The sequence below is a fragment of the Amia ocellicauda genome, chromosome 22 (assembly GCF_036373705.1).
Source record: "Amia ocellicauda isolate fAmiCal2 chromosome 22, fAmiCal2.hap1, whole genome shotgun sequence".
Classification (NCBI taxonomy): Eukaryota; Metazoa; Chordata; class Actinopteri; order Amiiformes; family Amiidae; genus Amia; species Amia ocellicauda.
In genome coordinates, this window is record NC_089871.1 from 22,584,162 (window position 1) to 22,602,527 (window position 18,366).

Consider the following 18,366-nt stretch of genomic DNA (forward strand, 5'->3'; position numbering starts at 1 on the left):
CGCGTGGGGGTTTTGAGCAGTTCTGCAGGAAACAGCGCTGTTTATGTGACGTAACACGGCGTGTCTTAATCATACGGTAGAAAGGGGAAATTCATTTTCCCATAAGTGACGTGATGTACTTTTGCTGCTTCCTCGCTATTCCAGATCATAAAGAAGTCTATTGAATTAATTAATTTGGCTGTGGCGTCAGGGTGCTGTATGCGCGAGACTTATAGTCCTGCATCGTGAGCAGCGTCGCGCGGGCGGTCATGAGCGAGCCCAGAGGAGTGTGCAGGACAGTGCTGCGCATCGCCTGTCAGCTGCTGTGGGTGAGGTGCTTCACTACCAATATACTGCTACTGTGCCATATTTAAAAACAACCCAGTTACCTATAGTATCGATTTTATAAAGATACTCCTGAAAATCAACATGCAAATCTGTAAGTAACCTACACCATTTGTTAATTACAGTATTCAAATGTATAGTTTGTTAATTTGCTTCCTGCTTGAAATCTCCAACCAGGTATTCATAATACAGATGGTTACATTTCGGGTCATCATGCATTTGCATTCACGTTAAGCATAGAACACTTTGTGGCAAAGTAACTCCCGAATTTGCCATTTCTAAATCAGTCGTGTACATTTAGCTTGTAAATAAATGTATATCCTGAAATGTACTGACTGGACTTTACAACTACATTAATTCACGTTTCCTTGAGCAGTGAAGACGGGTGTAAGGCCTACATATGTCATGTAAGACAGCAGCAACAATCATAGCAGAATGGAAACTTTTTTTTCTGTGTGTGCTGAGGACACTGTTCCATTCACATGACTTAGCCTATATTGTATTGTAAGAGGTGCCATATAGTGTACCGAGTTATTTGCAATTACCTAAATTAGATTAATGTATTTGATCTTTTATTAGCAAATTATTTTTGGGGGGTAGGGTCATGCCTCAGATTCACCTAAAACAGTGTATATAGCATTACTGTTTAAAACTCTGCCATCAGTAGGATTTTAGAATACTGGGATTTTCTGTTTAAGTGCTTTTAAATCTTAAATGCAGATCACTCACTTTTACAAACTGAAGATCAGTAGGGAGCTGGATGTTAAAGATAGAGCAGACATTGCCACTTTCATTCTTGTTTAATCAGGACTGATCTGTATTGATGTTTTAGCAGAAACAGAGTTGGCAGTATGTTCCATGTTTTGGCTGTATTGAGGATTTAGGAAATGTCAGAATCCATCTTGCTCATGTAGTTGCTGGTACCATATTGAGGATTTCATCCAGTGAGTTATTTGTAAAGGAGTGCAGGGGTTTTACAACACTATGGCTGTAGTAGTTTGCTCCAAACTCCCACAACCCTTTGTGTAAAGAAGCTCCTCCTATTCTCAGTTGTAAAAATCCATTTGAACTTGCATCATGGGACCTTTGTTTCACCATTTGTACTGGAGCACTTGGGTCTGTCAGTCTCTTTCAGGATTTTGAGTACTTGCATCAAGCCCTCTTGTAGTCTCCTCTTAACTAAACAGGTGTATTACATTGGTTTAGTCACATTCCCTGCTAATTATTATTATTATTATTCCTTTGACAGATGCCTTTATTCAAGTCAACCAACAGAATTTGCAAGTGTACAGCATCGTCTATAAACAATGCTATATTTAAAACATTATACAATACAACACAAGTGCTTATGTAGCATACAATGAGTGATACTGGAGTATAAAAAAACACAGAATAAACTCAAATATACAGCTCTGGAAAAAAGGAAGAGACCACTTAACATTGATTTTTAATTTTTTCCAGAGCTGTATTACTGTAACTCGTAAGTTAATTTAACTACCTACCATGTTTGGGAGGTGTGGGTTCTGTCTAGTGTCATTAGTAAGCCAAAGGCTCAGTGCAGCAGAATCTTCTGAATTGGAAGCAATGGCAGTATGATCTCAGCATGCGTCAGTGACTTAACATGTTGTTGTTTCTTGTGTTGAGCAGCTGGCTGGTCTGGTTCTGGGCCTGAGCGGAGTCTATCTTCTCTTGAAGTACCTGAACTGTGGCCTCTTCTTCCATAACATCTACATTATCTTTCCTGCGGTCCTGGCCATTGTGGCTGCCGGCTTCCTCCTTGGCGCAGGAACAGTGGGCTGCTGGGTGTCTGGAAAGGAGTCTCCATGTCTGCAGGGTTTAGTATGTTGTATTTCTTTTATTATGGACAATGCAGTATACATTGTAACATGTTAAAAACACAGAACAGAGAGGGTATCTAGCCTGTCCATGTTCAGGCTTTAGTTAAAAAAAAGAAAGTTCACCATAAGTGTGTTACTGGACTTCTGTCTGGGTCTTTATGTGTGTTTATGGTAGGAGCTGCTCCCTGTGTTCCCTGTTCCATGCTCTTAGTATTATCAAGGTTGCTACAACTGAATGTGCCTACTGTAGCTGCTGAAAAGTCAGATAACAGACAAGATTTTTATTATTGCCCTTTTGTTATTATTTGTATCATTCTGTTTCGTCTGATTTGTCTGTCTACCTTTCTGTTTCTTTATTGATATGTCTGTTGTCCTATTGTTTGAACGACTAAGGTTGCTGTTACAACCCTTGAAATAATCACACACTTTAATTGAAGGAAATAATTTGAATTAATGGCAGCCATCCAGACAGACCATAACATAGTCCTAAATCCAGAGGCATCTAAGGATCTTTCCATAACTGTATCCTTGCTGCTGATTTAAAAGGTTGAAATAGGTTTTAAGTGAAGTGTCAATGTAAAATGGGTTGATTATGCAACCATGCCTTGCTTGTATAGCAATAATATGCAATGTATGTTTGCTTTCTTTTTTGTGCCCCCAGTTTGTGTATCTGCTCATTGCTGTATTCTGCCTGGAGGCTACGGCAGCAGTGTTGGCTTACATAAACATAAACAAGGTATTGTAATGTTTAGTATTACTATTGTCATAGTTTTTGTTTGTATGATTATTATTAGTTATTTTTAGATGTATGCATTGGCAATGCTATAAATAGTTTATCTTAGTATTGTATTTGTGTTTTTTTTTCTGTTATGAAAAATGAAAAAACAGTTTATAAAAATACACACCTCAATCAGAAGAGAATAACCCGAATGGAGCCATTCTGAATAAAGGACCTGGTATATGCCTTTGATAAACCAAACCGCTCAATAGGAGATTATTAGCCATATAAACGCTTGTTCGGATTGCATTATAAATCAAATGAGTGAACGTTTAGTGCGCATGCTTCTCTTGGTCTGCTCTAACGTAGTGGACTCATTCAAAAACATGGTGACGGCGGCAGCAGCGAAGAGACAGAGCTGGTCTAATGAATAGACGATTTATTTAATAGAAAATGTAAGCAATTTTCAAGCGGGGAAAAGTTCATTACATCAACCTTTCCAAATTCATCTGAATAGTAGGATGAGAGTTTGCAATTGTCTGCAGTCTGAAGCCTGTCTTCATCGCAAGGATATGACTGAAGTTATATGATTGATATAGAACCAAGTCCCCACAATAAACCTCATGGATGTGTGATCATGTAAACAGTTGGTTCGGAATTAGTTGATTCCGCATGACCAATTATTGTGCAAGTAACCAGTCATTGTGGTGAAAGGGCATTCAGGCTCAGGCTGTGGACAGTGGCACCCCGTGCATTCAAGGAATCATCACCATTACTCGACACTAGTCAATGGTGTGCTCAATGGCAAACAAGATGCATTACACCCCTGACATTCTGCACTGATTTCACCAGTTACCGATATTGTCAAATCCATTTTCTCTGCATCCAGACCTTGTCCATCCACACACATGCTCATTAAGACTACATCTTATTTGCCAGATTAGATGTGATCAAGCAACTTGCTTACAGTGAAGTTTAAATCCTCTTTGGTTTTTTAAACCACAAACCAGGCCGTCATCCCTTACAATCTTGAAATTAACCCAAATCCATTTAGCCATTCCAGTGGAAGGTTAAAGATTTTATTTGAATCGGGTTGAACTCCAATATATGATTAAATGGGCGGTAGTTTGGGAATTATATGGATCAGTTTTTAAAATTCTTAGTAAAGTAGTATGTAAGCGTTTAATATTTATCAAAAGAATAACCTGGTAATAATTTTATTTCTTTTAAGTTTTGAACTGAAGCCATAGAGCCACATTAATATGACAATTAATAAACAGTATATAAAATACCATCTCCTCATAGTCTTCCGTCCAAATCCAATTTTCCAGATTCATTTTTGTTACTACAGCAGGCGAAGATTAGCACAGCAACCAGGGAATATCACTGATATAATTGAATATCATTCAATGTTTATATTGTCACAATTTCAAATGAACTATAAGGTTGTGACTATTTGTTTATAAAGGAATATTTTGTTTATAAAGGAATATTTTGCAATTACAGCTATAATTGACCAACCAAAGTGTTTTTCTACTTCAATTTGTATTCATTCAGTTTGTATTTAATTTGATTCTGTAAATAAACCTATAGTGGAGCATCAATATATCTACTTATAAAGTACATATAAATGAATTTAAAAGTTATTGCTATGGCTATGACTGGTAAATAAGTACAGTTGAATGATCTATATTTGTGTGTGAATACTTTCAATGACAACTGTGTATATCCTAAATGTATTAGTTTAAAATATAGGTAAGGGTTTACTTCATTTTGTAACATTAAAAATCAAACGTATATGCTAGTCTATATTCAAAGACTAAACAGTGTGACCTTCACAGTGCCCACTGCAGAAGACCTTCAAAGACCTCCACTGGTACTAGTCTTGGATTACCCTACCTATAGACCAACACCTAGTTTTAGTCTGAGATTGTGAAATCAGCCCATTATGTATAGCTTTAGAACTATGTACATTTTTCTCTGCAGTTCTTTGTTGAATGTGAATCAATTTGGACAAAGGAAGTCAATAATGTATAATTAGACAAATGGATGATTTTCCTTCCCTCACTCAGTATGCTTGTTTTCCCTGTAGGTTGATTCAGAACTGTCTCCGTTCAAGAGCATCTTTCAGAAGTACAATGGCAGCAGGCAAGATCCTGACACTAGCGCAGTGGATGCAATACAGAAAGAGGTAGAATATTTTTTTCTATAGTGCATACTATATGTGTGACTCATTTGCTGATTGCAGAGCTGAAAATATCTACCGGGGCCTGAAGATCGAAGGTTTGAGATGGGTAGTAATCGCACAGTTAACTGTGGACAGAAAAACCACAGAGAGAACAAGAAAAAATATAAAAAATATTCCTACATCATAGTTTAACCATTTGCTGTGTGGGTGCTTCCGCAGCTAATTGTGGTTAAGAAATTTAATCACTTAATCAGACTGGCCTGTTTATGATCTTTTCCACCATAGTTTATCCATCCTTTTAAAGGGTGAAGAAGATCATTAAAAGGTGGGTTTGATTGAATTGCGTTATTATTAACGGACGTGACTTACAGTTTTCACAAGAAACATTTCCAAAGCATTACAAAGTGCAGTAAAATACAATCAGTACAAAATTGAATATACCATGAGCAGCATCCTAGTACAAATGAGCTCACAAGTGCAGACAAAGGGTGGGGGGCGCATAGGAGAAGTTACAGTAAAGTGATAGAAGTGCTAACAATACATAAGTGATCTGGAGAATAGTTGCATAAGAGCCAGAGAGTAGGCTGCTGTGTGACAGATACAGTCTGAACAGATGTGGCTTGATTAATCGCCGGAAGCTGGTCAGAGCAGACCCGGAGACATTGGAATGTGGGAGGAGTAACTGTCAATCATTTTGTATGCAGCCAATCACTTTGCAGAAAAAAACTGTAATGTTTTAATCTTCAGTTAATAAAAGTATGATGTTCTTCATTAATGTGAAAACAGACCTCTTATTTCTGTGTTAACATTGGGAATCTGGGATTATAGTTTGTAAGAACTATTCTCTATATTTAGTTATTGTTTCTATTAACTGAGCAATGCACGATGCATGGTAATTGCTTTAAGAAACACATAAATTAGGCTATGTTTGGTTTATAACCTATAGAACTAGTTACTTGACATACAGTATACAATTCAAACTCATTACTGTGGGCTCAGTATAATATAATAGGTGCAATTAATGTAAGCTAAGCTCTCTGTTTGCACAGTGTTTATTTCTGATGTCAGCCCTTGTGTCAAATCACTTCTGACATGTTTGCATTCTAAAACCCCATTCACAATGAAACCATTGCCAGCAATTTTCCGGCAAGGGTCCTAGTCTAATTGCCGGCAATTTGCTGGCTAAGTTTCTGTTAGCAGGAAAATGATTGCCGGCAAATTCAGCGTCAGCGAACTGCCGTAACCAATCAGAATAGGGGGCGCATTTTTGTGACCACAACACGACAAGGTTAAGCCACCTTTGAACAAGATCTTGTGACCGTAACGAGAAACGGGCCGGGTTGTTAGAAATGGCGGAGGTTGAAAATAATATAGTCGCAGCAATTCTGAGTGTTATTGATGAACCAACAGGTTGGCATATGTAATACTAACTTTTGTCACACATGTCATAAGTTATGAACCAATAAATAATACAAAATGTATTATCTCTATACAGGCAAACGTGTTACCCCCTCACACTGGGTAAATTAAATCTAAAACTAAATCGGTTCAGTTCGTTTGCTTTGAAACAATGCATCAGTCAGTGCTCACTGTTCACTTGTCTTGTGTACAAACTGCTCAGTTCATAACTCGGGGTCGTTTTCCTGATTCACTTCCGTGTTTTCTCAGGACTCGGATCATATTGCAATAATCAAGTGTGCTTGGTTCCTTTTGTATTAATAAAACACCTGATATTTACATTTTACATGATTAATGCATATAAGAAATGGCAGCATAACACGTACAATAACAAATGCATATGACTACATTGTATTGTTTACTGTATATGTCCTATGTCCAGGTAAATTGTAAATTGCATTATGCTTTGAACTGTACTGTAGTTTTGCCCTTTGTATTGCTCTTATTTGTCAAGTCTCTGAATAAGGGCGTCTGCCAATACAAATATAATAATAATAATGACGGCAATAAAGTTACTACATGTAGTCGAGCACATTTGACTACTTCTGATACGACCAAATAATACACGGGTTCACGTTGTGCAGAATGTGCGCAGATCTGACCAGCAAAGCAATTCATTTTCATAATCGTATAGTCATCCAACTGTCTATTTAAACACACTATATGCAGTTATACAGAACACAACAATAGGCTGCTATATTTGTGAATATTATAATCAGCGTTGCGCTACCGAATGTTGACTGTTTTGCTTATATAACAATACACAATAACACAGTAGTGTGACGTCTCCTAAATATCCATCTTGCAGTATTTTACTGCTACTGCCATATCTTTAAACGGGGAAATTATCCCTCTTGTACAAACACATCCAGAGTGTCTGTCCGGGTCTGCTCTCCAGATCCACGGGCTTCTGTAGCATCTCGCTCCCATGGCTACAGTGCTCTTGCCGGCAGTCTCTGTTTTCTGTGTGACTGCATCCTTGCCGGCAATTTTCCGGCATTCAAAGCCAGTGTGAATGCGGGCAACAGGAAAAAAGCAGGCAAACGTTGCCAGCATTTCAGTGGGAATGGGGCTTAAGTTAACAAGTATGTACAGTGAGGGAAAAAAGTATTTGATCCCCTGCTGATTTTGTACGTTTGCCCACTGACAAAGAAATGATCAGTCTATAATTTTAATGGTAGGTGTATTTTAACAGTGAGAAACAGAATAACAACAAAAAAATCCAGAAAAACGCATTTAAAAAAAGTTATAAATTGATTTGCATGTTAATGAGGGAATTAAGTATTTGATCCCCTATCAATCAGCAAGATTTCTGGCTCCCAGGTGTCTTTTATACAGGTAACGAGCTGAGATTAGGAGCACTCTCTTAAAGGGAGTGCTCCTAATCTCAGCTCGTTACCTGTATAAAAGACACCTGTCCACAGAAGCAATCAATCAATCAGATTCCAAACTCTCCACCATGGCCAAGACCAAAGAGTTGCCCAAGGATGTCAGGGACAAGATTGTAGACCTACACAAGGCTGGAATGGGCTACAAGACCATTGCCAAGCAGCTTGGTGAGAAGGTGACAACAGTTGGTGTGATTATTTGCAAATAGAAGAAACTCAAAATCTCACCTCGTGGAGTTTCACTGATCATGAGAACGGTGAGGAATCAGCCCAGAACTACACGGGAGGATCTTGTTAATGATCTCAAGGTAGCTAGGACCATAGTCACCAAGAAAACAATTGGTAACACACTACGTCGTGAAGGACTGAAATCCTGCAGCGCCCGCAAGGTCCCCCTGCTCAAGAAAGCACATGTACAGGCCCGTTTGAAGTTTGCCAATGATCATCTGAATGATTCAGAGGAGAACTGGGTGAAAGTGTTGTGGTCAGATGAGACCAAAATCGAGCTCTTTGGCATCAACTCAACTCGCCGTGTTTGGAGGAGGAGGAATGACCTCAAGAACACCATCCCCACCGTCAAACATGGAGGTGGAAACATTATGCTTTGGGGGTGTTTTTCTGCTAAGGGGACAGGACAACTGCACCGCATCAAAGGGACGATGGACGGGGCCATGTACCGTCAAATCTTGGGTGAGAACCTCCTTCCCTTATCCAGGGCATTGAAAATGGGTCGTGGATGGGTATTCCAGCATGACAATGACCCAAAACACACAGCCAAGGCAACAAAGGATTGGCTCAAGAAGAAGCACATTAAGGTCCTGGAGTGGCCTAGTCAGTCTCCAGACCTTAATACCATAGAAAATCTGTGGAGGGAGCTGAAGGTTCGAGTTGCCAAACGTCAGCCTCGAAACCTTAATGACTTGGAGAGGATCTGCAAAGAGGAGTGGGACAAAATCCCTCCTGAGATGTGTGCAAACCTGGTGGCCAACTACAAGAAACGTCGGACCTCTGTGATTGCTAACAAGGGTTTTGCCACCAAGTACTAAGTCGAAGGGGTCAAATACTTATTTCCCTCATTAACATGCAAATCAATGTATAACTTTTTTGAAATGCGTTTTTCTGGATTTTTTTGTTGTTATTCTGTCTCTCACTGCTAAAATACACCTACCATTAAAATTATAGACTGATCATTTCTTTGTCAGTGGGCAAACGTACAAAATCAGCAAGGGATCAAATACTTTTTTCCCTCACTGTATTGTTTGGGATATGAGATTACCTTACAGGACCTAAACTTGGAGCTCTATACAGTGTACTTCTACTTAGATCATTTACAGTGAATATAAGGTCAATATGCTTTTCAAAACTCAACTCGTCAAAATGAAATTTTTAGCAAAATGTCACATTGTTTTGTTTGTCGTATAAAACTAGCCTTGCCTACTTTTAATTGCTTCGAAAAAAATAATATACAAGTTATTAAAACCCATCTGATTGTAAAAGTAACATGCTGCTTTGTAAGTAGTTTGCCTCTCCTGATTAACGACCTCAAAACTACTAGCTATCCATTCACTAACATCAACGCAATGAATAGAAAGATTCACATCAGGACCCAGTTCCTTATATTTGCTGTACGAGTTAGCCAGATAAATTTCATGATAGTTTGACAGAAGTCTGTTTTTTCCCGTTAATCAGAGCAAGTTTAAAGTCCAACTCAGTAAATTACCGTAGGAGATAGCGTGACTTAAATGATCGTATTCAATGAATCCGGCTGATTAGCCTGAATTAGTTAAACCAGGTAGGAGGAATGGGGCCCAGGACATATTTGTTTCCTCCCTCCATTTAGTTTTTCCTCCCTCCTTACTTTTATATATGAGAGAGGCGATTGGCCGCATAGAAAATGACTGACAAGCATTTCTTGCAAAGTGATTGGCTGCATACTAAATGATTGACAGTTACCCCTCCCACATTCCAATGTCTCCAGGTCTGCAGCAGTACATACTTTGGTGATCAGGGACTGGTCAGGACCTCATTGAGAAGGTTGTTCCACCACTTAGGGATGAGAGTGGAAAAGCAGCGTCTCTGGAGGAAGGGGAGTGGAGAGGGGTAAAGTAAGTCTCCAGGCACTGGATGACCAGAGTTGGAGCAGTTGTAATTAGGTCTCGCCTTGATAAACAGGGGGTTATACAACCTCCACATTGTTTGCAAATGCACTTGAAGGCAATAGAGCACTGCTCTGCATAGAGTAGAGTCTCCAACCCTGGTCCTGGTGAATCATGGGAACTTTAAGTTTTCATTCCAACCCCGCTCTCAGTTACTGAAAGTGTAATGGTCTACACCAGGGGTTCCCAAACTTTTTTGACCCAGGGACCCCTTTGCTGCCCAGTTTCCTTGACCTCATTCCAGTGCTTACTCAAGACTCATCTTTTCCGACAGTACTTGTAATATTAGTCCTTTTATCCCTGCCAAATAGCACTTCACAGTTTAATTATGCCCCTTGTGCTTTTGATTGTTTTCCTCCTTGCTCCCTTTCCTGTTGCCCTTGACTGTGACCCTACATCTTAACAGTACTTAGCTTTCACCTTCCAGGATGTAGGACCTCACTTACTGTACTTGTGTAAATTGAAATTTGTAAAATGTATTTTGTATTACTATGTTTTAGTTAACTTGAATTTATAATGATTGATGCCTTGTACTTAACTATTTTTGCACTTTGTTTTGCACTTATGTTGTAAGTCGCCCCCGGATAAGGGCATCTGCTAAGAAATAAAAATAATAATAATAATTTTGGCTGAGGACCACCACCTAACGTGAGAGAGCTGGGGCGGTTGTTTGGGTGGGGACTGACGCCAGTGTGCCAGGCCGCATGTTTTTTTTTGGGGGGGGGGGGGGTGTATTTTGCAACAGACCGCTTATGGGTTGCGGACGCCAATTTGGGAACCTCTAGTCTACACAATGTGATGGATTGGGGCTCTAGGAGACCAGAGTTGGAAACCACTGGCATAGGGGCATACTGTATACTGCAGCTTTCAGGTGAAGGTGAAGACATCAGTGACAAAATACCTTATGATTCAAACCTTGAAGGTATGAGGCGGCACTTACAAGAGGTAGACTGGAGCACACTGGATACAGATTCAGTTGAAAATGGATGGTTATATTTTAAGAATATACTACTTGAGGCTCAGGAGAAATTTGTACCAAAACTTAGCAAATTGAGGACCAAAAAGCACTGGCCAAAATAGTTTAATAGAGGTATGCAAAAAAATAAAGAGAAAGAAAATGTTGTATAGCGCATACAAAAGGGACGGAGACGAAACAAAATACATAGAATATGTTGAGCTGCAAAGAGATCTTTAGAAAGGGATCAGGAAAGCAAAGAGGGAAATAGAAAGAAACATAGCTCATGGAGCTAAAACTAATGCAAAGAGCTTTTTTCAATACTACAACAGCAAGGGGACAATAAGGGAGGAAGTGAAATAGATAAAGGGCAAAAATGGAAGTATCTTGGAAAATGAACAAGATGTAGCAAATGTTCTAAATGAGTATTTCACAGAGGTTTTTACAAAAGAAAAAACAGATAACATGCCATAGGTTAACAACCAGTCTAGGCAAATCCTAAGAGAGATCAGGATAAATGAGGAGGAGGTACTAAAGGGACTAGCAGAATTAAAAACAAACAAATCACCTGGGCCAGATGGTATATTTCCAACAGTACTTAAAGAAATGAGGGAAATTATTTATAGGCCGCTAAGTCAAATAGTCCAAATGACACTTAGAACAGGGGATGTGCCAACTGACTGGAAGACAGCGAATGTCATACCAATCCACAAGAAAGGGGACTCCTCGATTAGAGGAGTCGCTTCTAACTGGAGTGAGGTTGTTAGTGGAGTTTCACAGGGCTCAGTACTAGAGCCTTTGCTTTTTCTAATCTATATTAATGATCTGGACTCTTGGATAGTCCGCAAACTTGTCACATTGGCGATGATACTAAAATAGGTGGCTCAGCAAATACAATCTCAGCAGCACAGGTTAACATTGTGAACATTCAGTTGTGGGCCAACACCTGGCAGATGAAATTCAATGTGGACAAGTGCAAGGTAATACACACAGGTAACAAAAATGTCCACTATAATTACACTATGGGAGGAATAGAACTAGCCCAATTTCCCAAATGGAAATTGGGCTACAAGGCATTCAAAACGGAAAACAGGAGACGCTTCTTTACACAGAGATTAGTCACAATCTGGAACAAACTCCCCAGCAATGTGGTAGATGCTGAAAATTTGGGAACATTCGAAAATAGACTGGATAGGATCCTTGGAACACTTAGTTATTAATGGACACCAAACGAGCACGATGGGTCGAATGGTCTCCTCTCATTTGTAAACTTTCTTATGTTCTAAAATAATAGTTTTGACTGCATTGTAACTGAACCTTCCACTTCTCCATAGCTGCAATGCTGTGGAGTGCGTGACTACCGTGACTGGCTGAATACGCGCTGGTTTAATCAGACTGGCCATCCCAGTGTGCCTCATAGCTGCTGCAACTCCACTTATCGGAACTGCGATGGGAACATTACTGAGCCTGAGCTCCTCTACTCCGAGGTAAAGGATTTCCCATTGTCATTGCTGGACCGAGTCAAGGTCTAGCAGGGTAAGGGGAGGTCTGATCGACTGTATGGTGTACAATACTGTTTGAGCTAGGGCTATCTATCGGATATTACCGATATTATCGGTCAATTTTGGCCTTTTACAGAAATATCGTTATCGGGACATATTCCTCTGATAATGCACAGATGCATTACTGGCTAAATATTTTTTTCAAATTACGTAAAATCCTTTGTCAGACTTTATTTTTAAAAATTATGTTTATTTGTTTTTACAGTTATTATTATAACCTATTTATTTACCATTGTTTTTTTTAACATATTTATGGTGTTTTAGTTTTCGCTCTACGCTTCCAACTCGGTGATTCTCAGCACAGCGGCGCCACGTGCACACTACTGAGTGCCGTAGAGAAACAAACACACCCACTGAGAAAATAGAGCTTACAGTGAGGGAAAAAAGTATTTTGTACGTTTGCCCACTGACAAAGAAATGATCAGTCTATAATTTTAATGGTAGGTGTATTTTAACAGTGAGAGACAGAATAACAACAACAAAATCCAGAAAAACGCATTTCAAAAAAGTTATAAATTGATTTGCATGTTAATGAGGGAAATAAGTATTTGATCCCCTATCAATCAGCAAGATTTCTGGCTCCCAGGTTTCTTTTATACAGGTAACGAGCTGAGATTAGGAGCACTCTCTTAAAGGGAGTGCTCCTAATCTCAGCTCGTTACCTGTATAAAAGACACCTGTCCACAGAAGCAATCAATCAATCAGATTCCAAACGCTCCACCATGACCAAGACCAAAGAGCTGTCCAAGGATGTCAGGGACAAGATTGTAGACCTACACAAGGCTGGAATGGGCTACAAGACCATTGCCAAGCAGCTTGGTGAGAAGGTGACAACAGTTGGTGTGATTATTTGCAAATGGAAGAAACACAAAATAACTGTCAGTCTCCCTTGGTCTGGGGCTCCATGCAAGATCTCACCTTGTGGAGTTTCAATGATCATGAGAACGGTGAGGAATCAGTCCAGAACTACACGGGAGGATCTTGTTAATGATCTCAAGGCAGCTGGGACCATAGTTGCCAAGAAAACAACTGGTAACACACTACGCCGTGAAAGACTGAAATCCTGCAGCGCTCGCAAGGTCCCCCTGCTCAAGAAAGCACATGTACAGGCTCTTCTGAAGTTTGCCAATGAACATCTGAATGATTCAGAGAACTGGATGAAAGTGTTGTGGTCAGATGAGACCAAAATAGAGCTCTTTGGCATCAACTCAACTCGCCGTGTTTGGAGGAGGAGGAATGACCCCAAGAAAACCATCCACACCGTCAAATATGGAGGTGGAAACATTATGCTTTGGGGGTGTTTTTTCTGCTAAGGGGACAGGACAACTGCACCGCATCAAAGGGACGATGGATGGGGTCATGTACTGTCAAATCTTGGGTGAGAACCTCCTTCCCTCAGCCAGGGCTTTGAAAATGGGTCATGGATGGGTATTCCAGCATGACAATGACCCAAAACACAGAGCCAAGGCAACAAAGGAGTGGCTCAAGAAGAAGCACATTAAGGTCCTGGAGTGGCCTAGCCAGTCTCCAGACCTTAATCCCATAGAAAATCTGTGGAGGGAGTTGAAGGTTTGAGTTGCCAAACGTCAGCCTTGAAACCTTAATGACTTGGAGAGGATCTGCAAAGAGGAGTGGGACCTCTGACCTCTGTGATTGCCAACAAGGGTTTTGCCACCAAGTACTAAGTCGAAGGGGTCAAATACTTATTTCCCTCATTAACTCACTGTTAAAATACACCTACCATTAAAATTATAGACTGATCATTTCTTTGTCAAACCAATACAAATGTATTTTACTAAATAAAAATAAAAATAAAGCAAGTTTAGCTCACAGTAAAAAATCTCATGAAAATGAGTGAAAAAAACGCACCTCTTGGACGATGTTGGATAAAACTGAAACTATAAACAGTATTTATATATTTCAAATCCTACATCATGTTTTGGCTATGATTCATATAACACTACTTTAAAACATATGCAGTAAATAAGTTACGCTTTTGAGGGAAACTATATATTTCCATTCAATATGTCTATTATTAGAGCAGGTTGATGGATGCCAGTCTCCATCATGGTGTGAAAAAAACACTTCATACAATACCACATGCATTGCCCATGCAAGATCCAGTCTTCAATTAGCGAATAATGATGAAAAAAAAAAGTGATTGTGACAGATCAGCACAGGAGAAAAGTCAAGTGTTACCTAAAAAAAACTTTTATTTTCAAAAATTAAAATTTCCTTTTGTGAGTTGTCTTCTAAAACTGCAGCTCCCGAGAAACCCCAAAACTAACAAGAGGATCTTTTTTTAGCACATGGTTCAGAGTTCAAGTGGTTTTATAATAAAATACCTTGTGACCAAAGATCTTTTGCAGATACAGCCCAAATGCAGTTAGAGGTAAACATTAACCCTAAGGTACAGTCTAGGTCAGGGGTGGCCAACCCTGTTCCTGGAGAGACGCAATGCAGGTTTTCCAGGTCTCTCTAAATTACCAATTAATGGATACCTTGAACACAGGGACATTTTGCTTAATTAAGAACCATAATTGGTTCAGTTAAGCAGTTAACGATCTGGATAAAACAAAAACCTGCAGACTCTGCGGCTCTCCAGGACCAGGGTTAGCCACCCCTGCTCTAGGTCATTGCCTTATTGCAGCTTATGTATTTGTTCTTTCCCTCCACAGCTAAAACTATATTGTACTGCTCTTTGTTTGTGCTTGTTTTGGAAGGTTACTAATCAATTCCCAGGATCAAGTTCAATGTTCTTCAAATCCAGTCCTGAACACCCTGTTCCATGTGTTCACCTGAGCACTTAATTAGTTAACAAAACTAAGCAATTGCTTCACTTAAACCAAGGGAAGCCCTTTCTTAGGTATAATGCAGATCATGGTTTAACAGACCTGGAAATTGCTGGATTGTGGGCCTTTAAGGACAGGATTTGAAGAATGCTATTTAGTATGTCGGTGCCATCCTGTCTTCTAGCCTGTGAAGTTATTCAGTGCAGTTCTTTGAATGTGTATGGTTATCTGTAATCAGATTTTAAGTGTGACCTATTAAATTGCCCCATAAAGGGCTCCCAATGAAGCTATCTTTCAAACAGTTTCCTTGTTATTATTGAGATCCATTAGAGTTTGTTTACTTTATTACATTTGCAAGCTTTTTTTTTTTTAAGAATAAGAAAAAAGGTAATGAATTACATTAAAGGTCAGCCATCACATCTGTGTTTCAGTCTCTCTGAGCTCCAATATTTTGATTGCAAACAAAGGTTACAGACCTTCAAATTACTTAGGAAACTGAGTGGATATTCCAGCTTGGGTCATCAGGAGCCTTTAAATCAACAGACGTCTTCTGCTGCTGCTCTGATTCTTCTTTTTCTCTCAGGGTTGCCAGGTGAAGCTGGAGGTTGCATTAGTCTTTATTCTGCACCTTATCATCATCTTGACTGCTGTGGTAGCTGTGTTCCAGGTAGGTACTTGTGAAAGTGGAGCACAAAACTAAAAAACTAAAAGTTCTGTACAGAGGGAGAGCTCAATATTAATATTATTATTGTTTTTTATTATTATTTTTAAATACACTACAAACCACCTGCAAGAAATGGTTGTACACTGTGCCCTCCTGTTACTTGCCAGTTCTCAAAGTTAATTGATCAGGCAAGACAAAAGCCCTTCCCATTGAGCAGGTGTCTCAAACGGGCCACAGTGTCTTCGATTGTATTCTGATCTGGACCTCCTGTTTACCTTTACCAATTTGCCATAAATAACGTCCTTTTAAGGTACTTACCTGACATTTTTGATTTATGGGGCACTATGTGCAGATGTATCAAGTTAACCCAGTTATTCAGCTTATCAGACAGATGTAGTATGAAGTAACTGTGAGCTTTGTTGGAACGAAAATCAGAAGGCACTGTGGCCCTCCAGGAGTTGAGTCTAAGAGTCCTCGTCTATAGATTTGTGCTTTACCAACATGACAACTGCTGATGCTATCATCTTTATGTTTGCAGGTGGTGGGGCTAGTCAGTGTGGCACAGCTGATGAAAGAGCAACCACTTCAAGAGTATCAAATTCTGGACCGGGAAGCTATATCCTAGAACAGAGATGGACAGTCCCAATCCTCAGGTTTCACCAGATCTTGTGGCTTCCATTCCTTTGATTACATTCTTGAATCTGTTATTTGGTTAACTGGTCCAAGTATCCATGGGATACAAGGTCTAGGCCATTGCAAACTGGAAGATCCCTATAAAACCTGCTGGGGACACTCCAGGTCTGGGATTGGTTAACACTATTTGTACAGCACCTCATGCAATGAGTCTGATGCACCTTAAGACTCTTTGTCTAATTAACTTAATCTGTGAGAATTTTGGTGTGATGGTATTCATTGCAAAACTTGATTATTAGAGAACTCAATAAGGAGCATTACTAGTTAACTACATTACCAGTTTTAACATTAAAAGGAAGCACTTATAGCATTCCAAATTATGCCTACATTCTCTTACATTTGGGTGTCAAGGTTAATGGTTCCCAGTGCCCAGAATCCATCTGTATGGGTTTTTCTGCTTTGCCTTTTATGCAGAGAAACTAGGTAATGCCTGTTATGCAAATACTAAGAGCACATTTTCTATTTATGATATAAAACTGTACTATGTTTCTTTATCATTGAACTGTAAGTATCTATGCTATCTTTTAGTTTTTCCTCATTTTTGTATTTATTCTTTAAATAATGACAAATGTTTCATGACCGTGTTATTCAATCTGAGGCTAAATGGGGGTGGGTGGGGGGGAATTTGCTTGTAGGTGACGGTGTCCCTGTTTAAGTAATTGAAAGAAGAACTATGGATTCAGTAGACCACATTTAGCCAGATTTCTGCACTTCTAAGACTGATAGCTCATTTGGAATTTTTAAGTCTTCAAATAGAATAGTTCTGCGATTGTCTGAGATTTGGTATAAAACTGATTGTAAAAGTCATTAAAAAACTATTAGACCATGGAATATTCTCTAAACCCAACCAAATGTTTAGCATTTTATTTTTCAAAGCTGAGGTTTATGCTTCCAAAGATGCCTGGTGGAAATCAGAAGCCTACCAGTTCCAGAAAGACTGGGGTTTAAACCCTCTCTCTTTCTCAACATTTTTCCAGACTTAGATGACTGTGAAAACTAATCTTGTGTGAAAACTGTCATTTTGTATTTCGTTTTTGGTTTTGGGATGGTATTGCAATGTTCTATGTCACTGTTTTGCCTCGCTGATGAATGTGGTTATGCTATATCTGGCATAACCAAAATGGATCGTATTTGTACTGTATGTACTAAATAAATGGATATCATTGGCTTCATCTTTACTTCTCATTCTTTCAGCCAAGAGTGGTGGTGTAGGCCCAAATGTATAAGACTGTTTAACTATGGTTTATAGATTAATAGCTTAATGTTTTAAAGGATTTTTACTGTATTGGTAAATATAAGAGTCGACTACCATGTACTTATTCTAACGGGAAAAAGCACAAAAGGAGATTGCAAGAGAAAAGTAAATTCGTAGAAAACAACAAAAACTGGTGTCTACAAAATAACGACTAGCTATATTAAGTCCGTCTATAAAACCATAGTTCTAAAACTGATCACGTCTACTCAGATGTTGTAAAGTAACAGAAATGTCATGTTAAGACATAGTTTGATGTAGAGGTAAAATATTGAGCTATTAACAAGCACTGAATCACTTAAAATATGTCCTAAAAACCTGATCAAAGACTTGGATGCTCAGACTACACACTAAACCACAATAGAACAAACGGCCAGA

The 18,366-nt window shown here is 39.2% G+C and overlaps 1 protein-coding gene across 1 annotated transcript; it reads left to right on the plus strand.

Moving 5' to 3' along the window:
- tspan37 (tetraspanin 37) lies at positions 1–17,908 on the plus strand. Its single transcript, XM_066695231.1, has 7 exons — positions 1–308; positions 1,972–2,163; positions 2,824–2,898; positions 4,973–5,071; positions 12,360–12,512; positions 15,963–16,046; positions 16,582–17,908. The coding sequence occupies exons 1-7, from the start codon at positions 249–251 to the stop codon at positions 16,666–16,668; spliced, it is 750 nt and encodes a 249-aa protein (XP_066551328.1). The 5' UTR covers positions 1–248; the 3' UTR covers positions 16,669–17,908.
- The last annotated feature ends 458 nt before the right edge of the window (positions 17,909–18,366 follow it).

What these genes read in the sequence shown, in the direction of transcription:
- tspan37 (XM_066695231.1), top strand. Translation starts at nt 249, where the DNA reads ATGAGCGAGCCCAGAGGAGTGTGCAGGACAGTGCTGCGCATCGCCTGT. An exon ending in TCGCCTGTCAGCTGCTGTGG is followed by an intron (nt 309 to 1,971) that starts GTGAGGTGCTTC and finishes TGTGTTGAGCAG; the next exon opens with CTGGCTGGTCTGGTTCTGGG. An exon ending in CTTACATAAACATAAACAAG is followed by an intron (nt 2,899 to 4,972) that starts GTATTGTAATGT and finishes TTTTCCCTGTAG; the next exon opens with GTTGATTCAGAACTGTCTCC.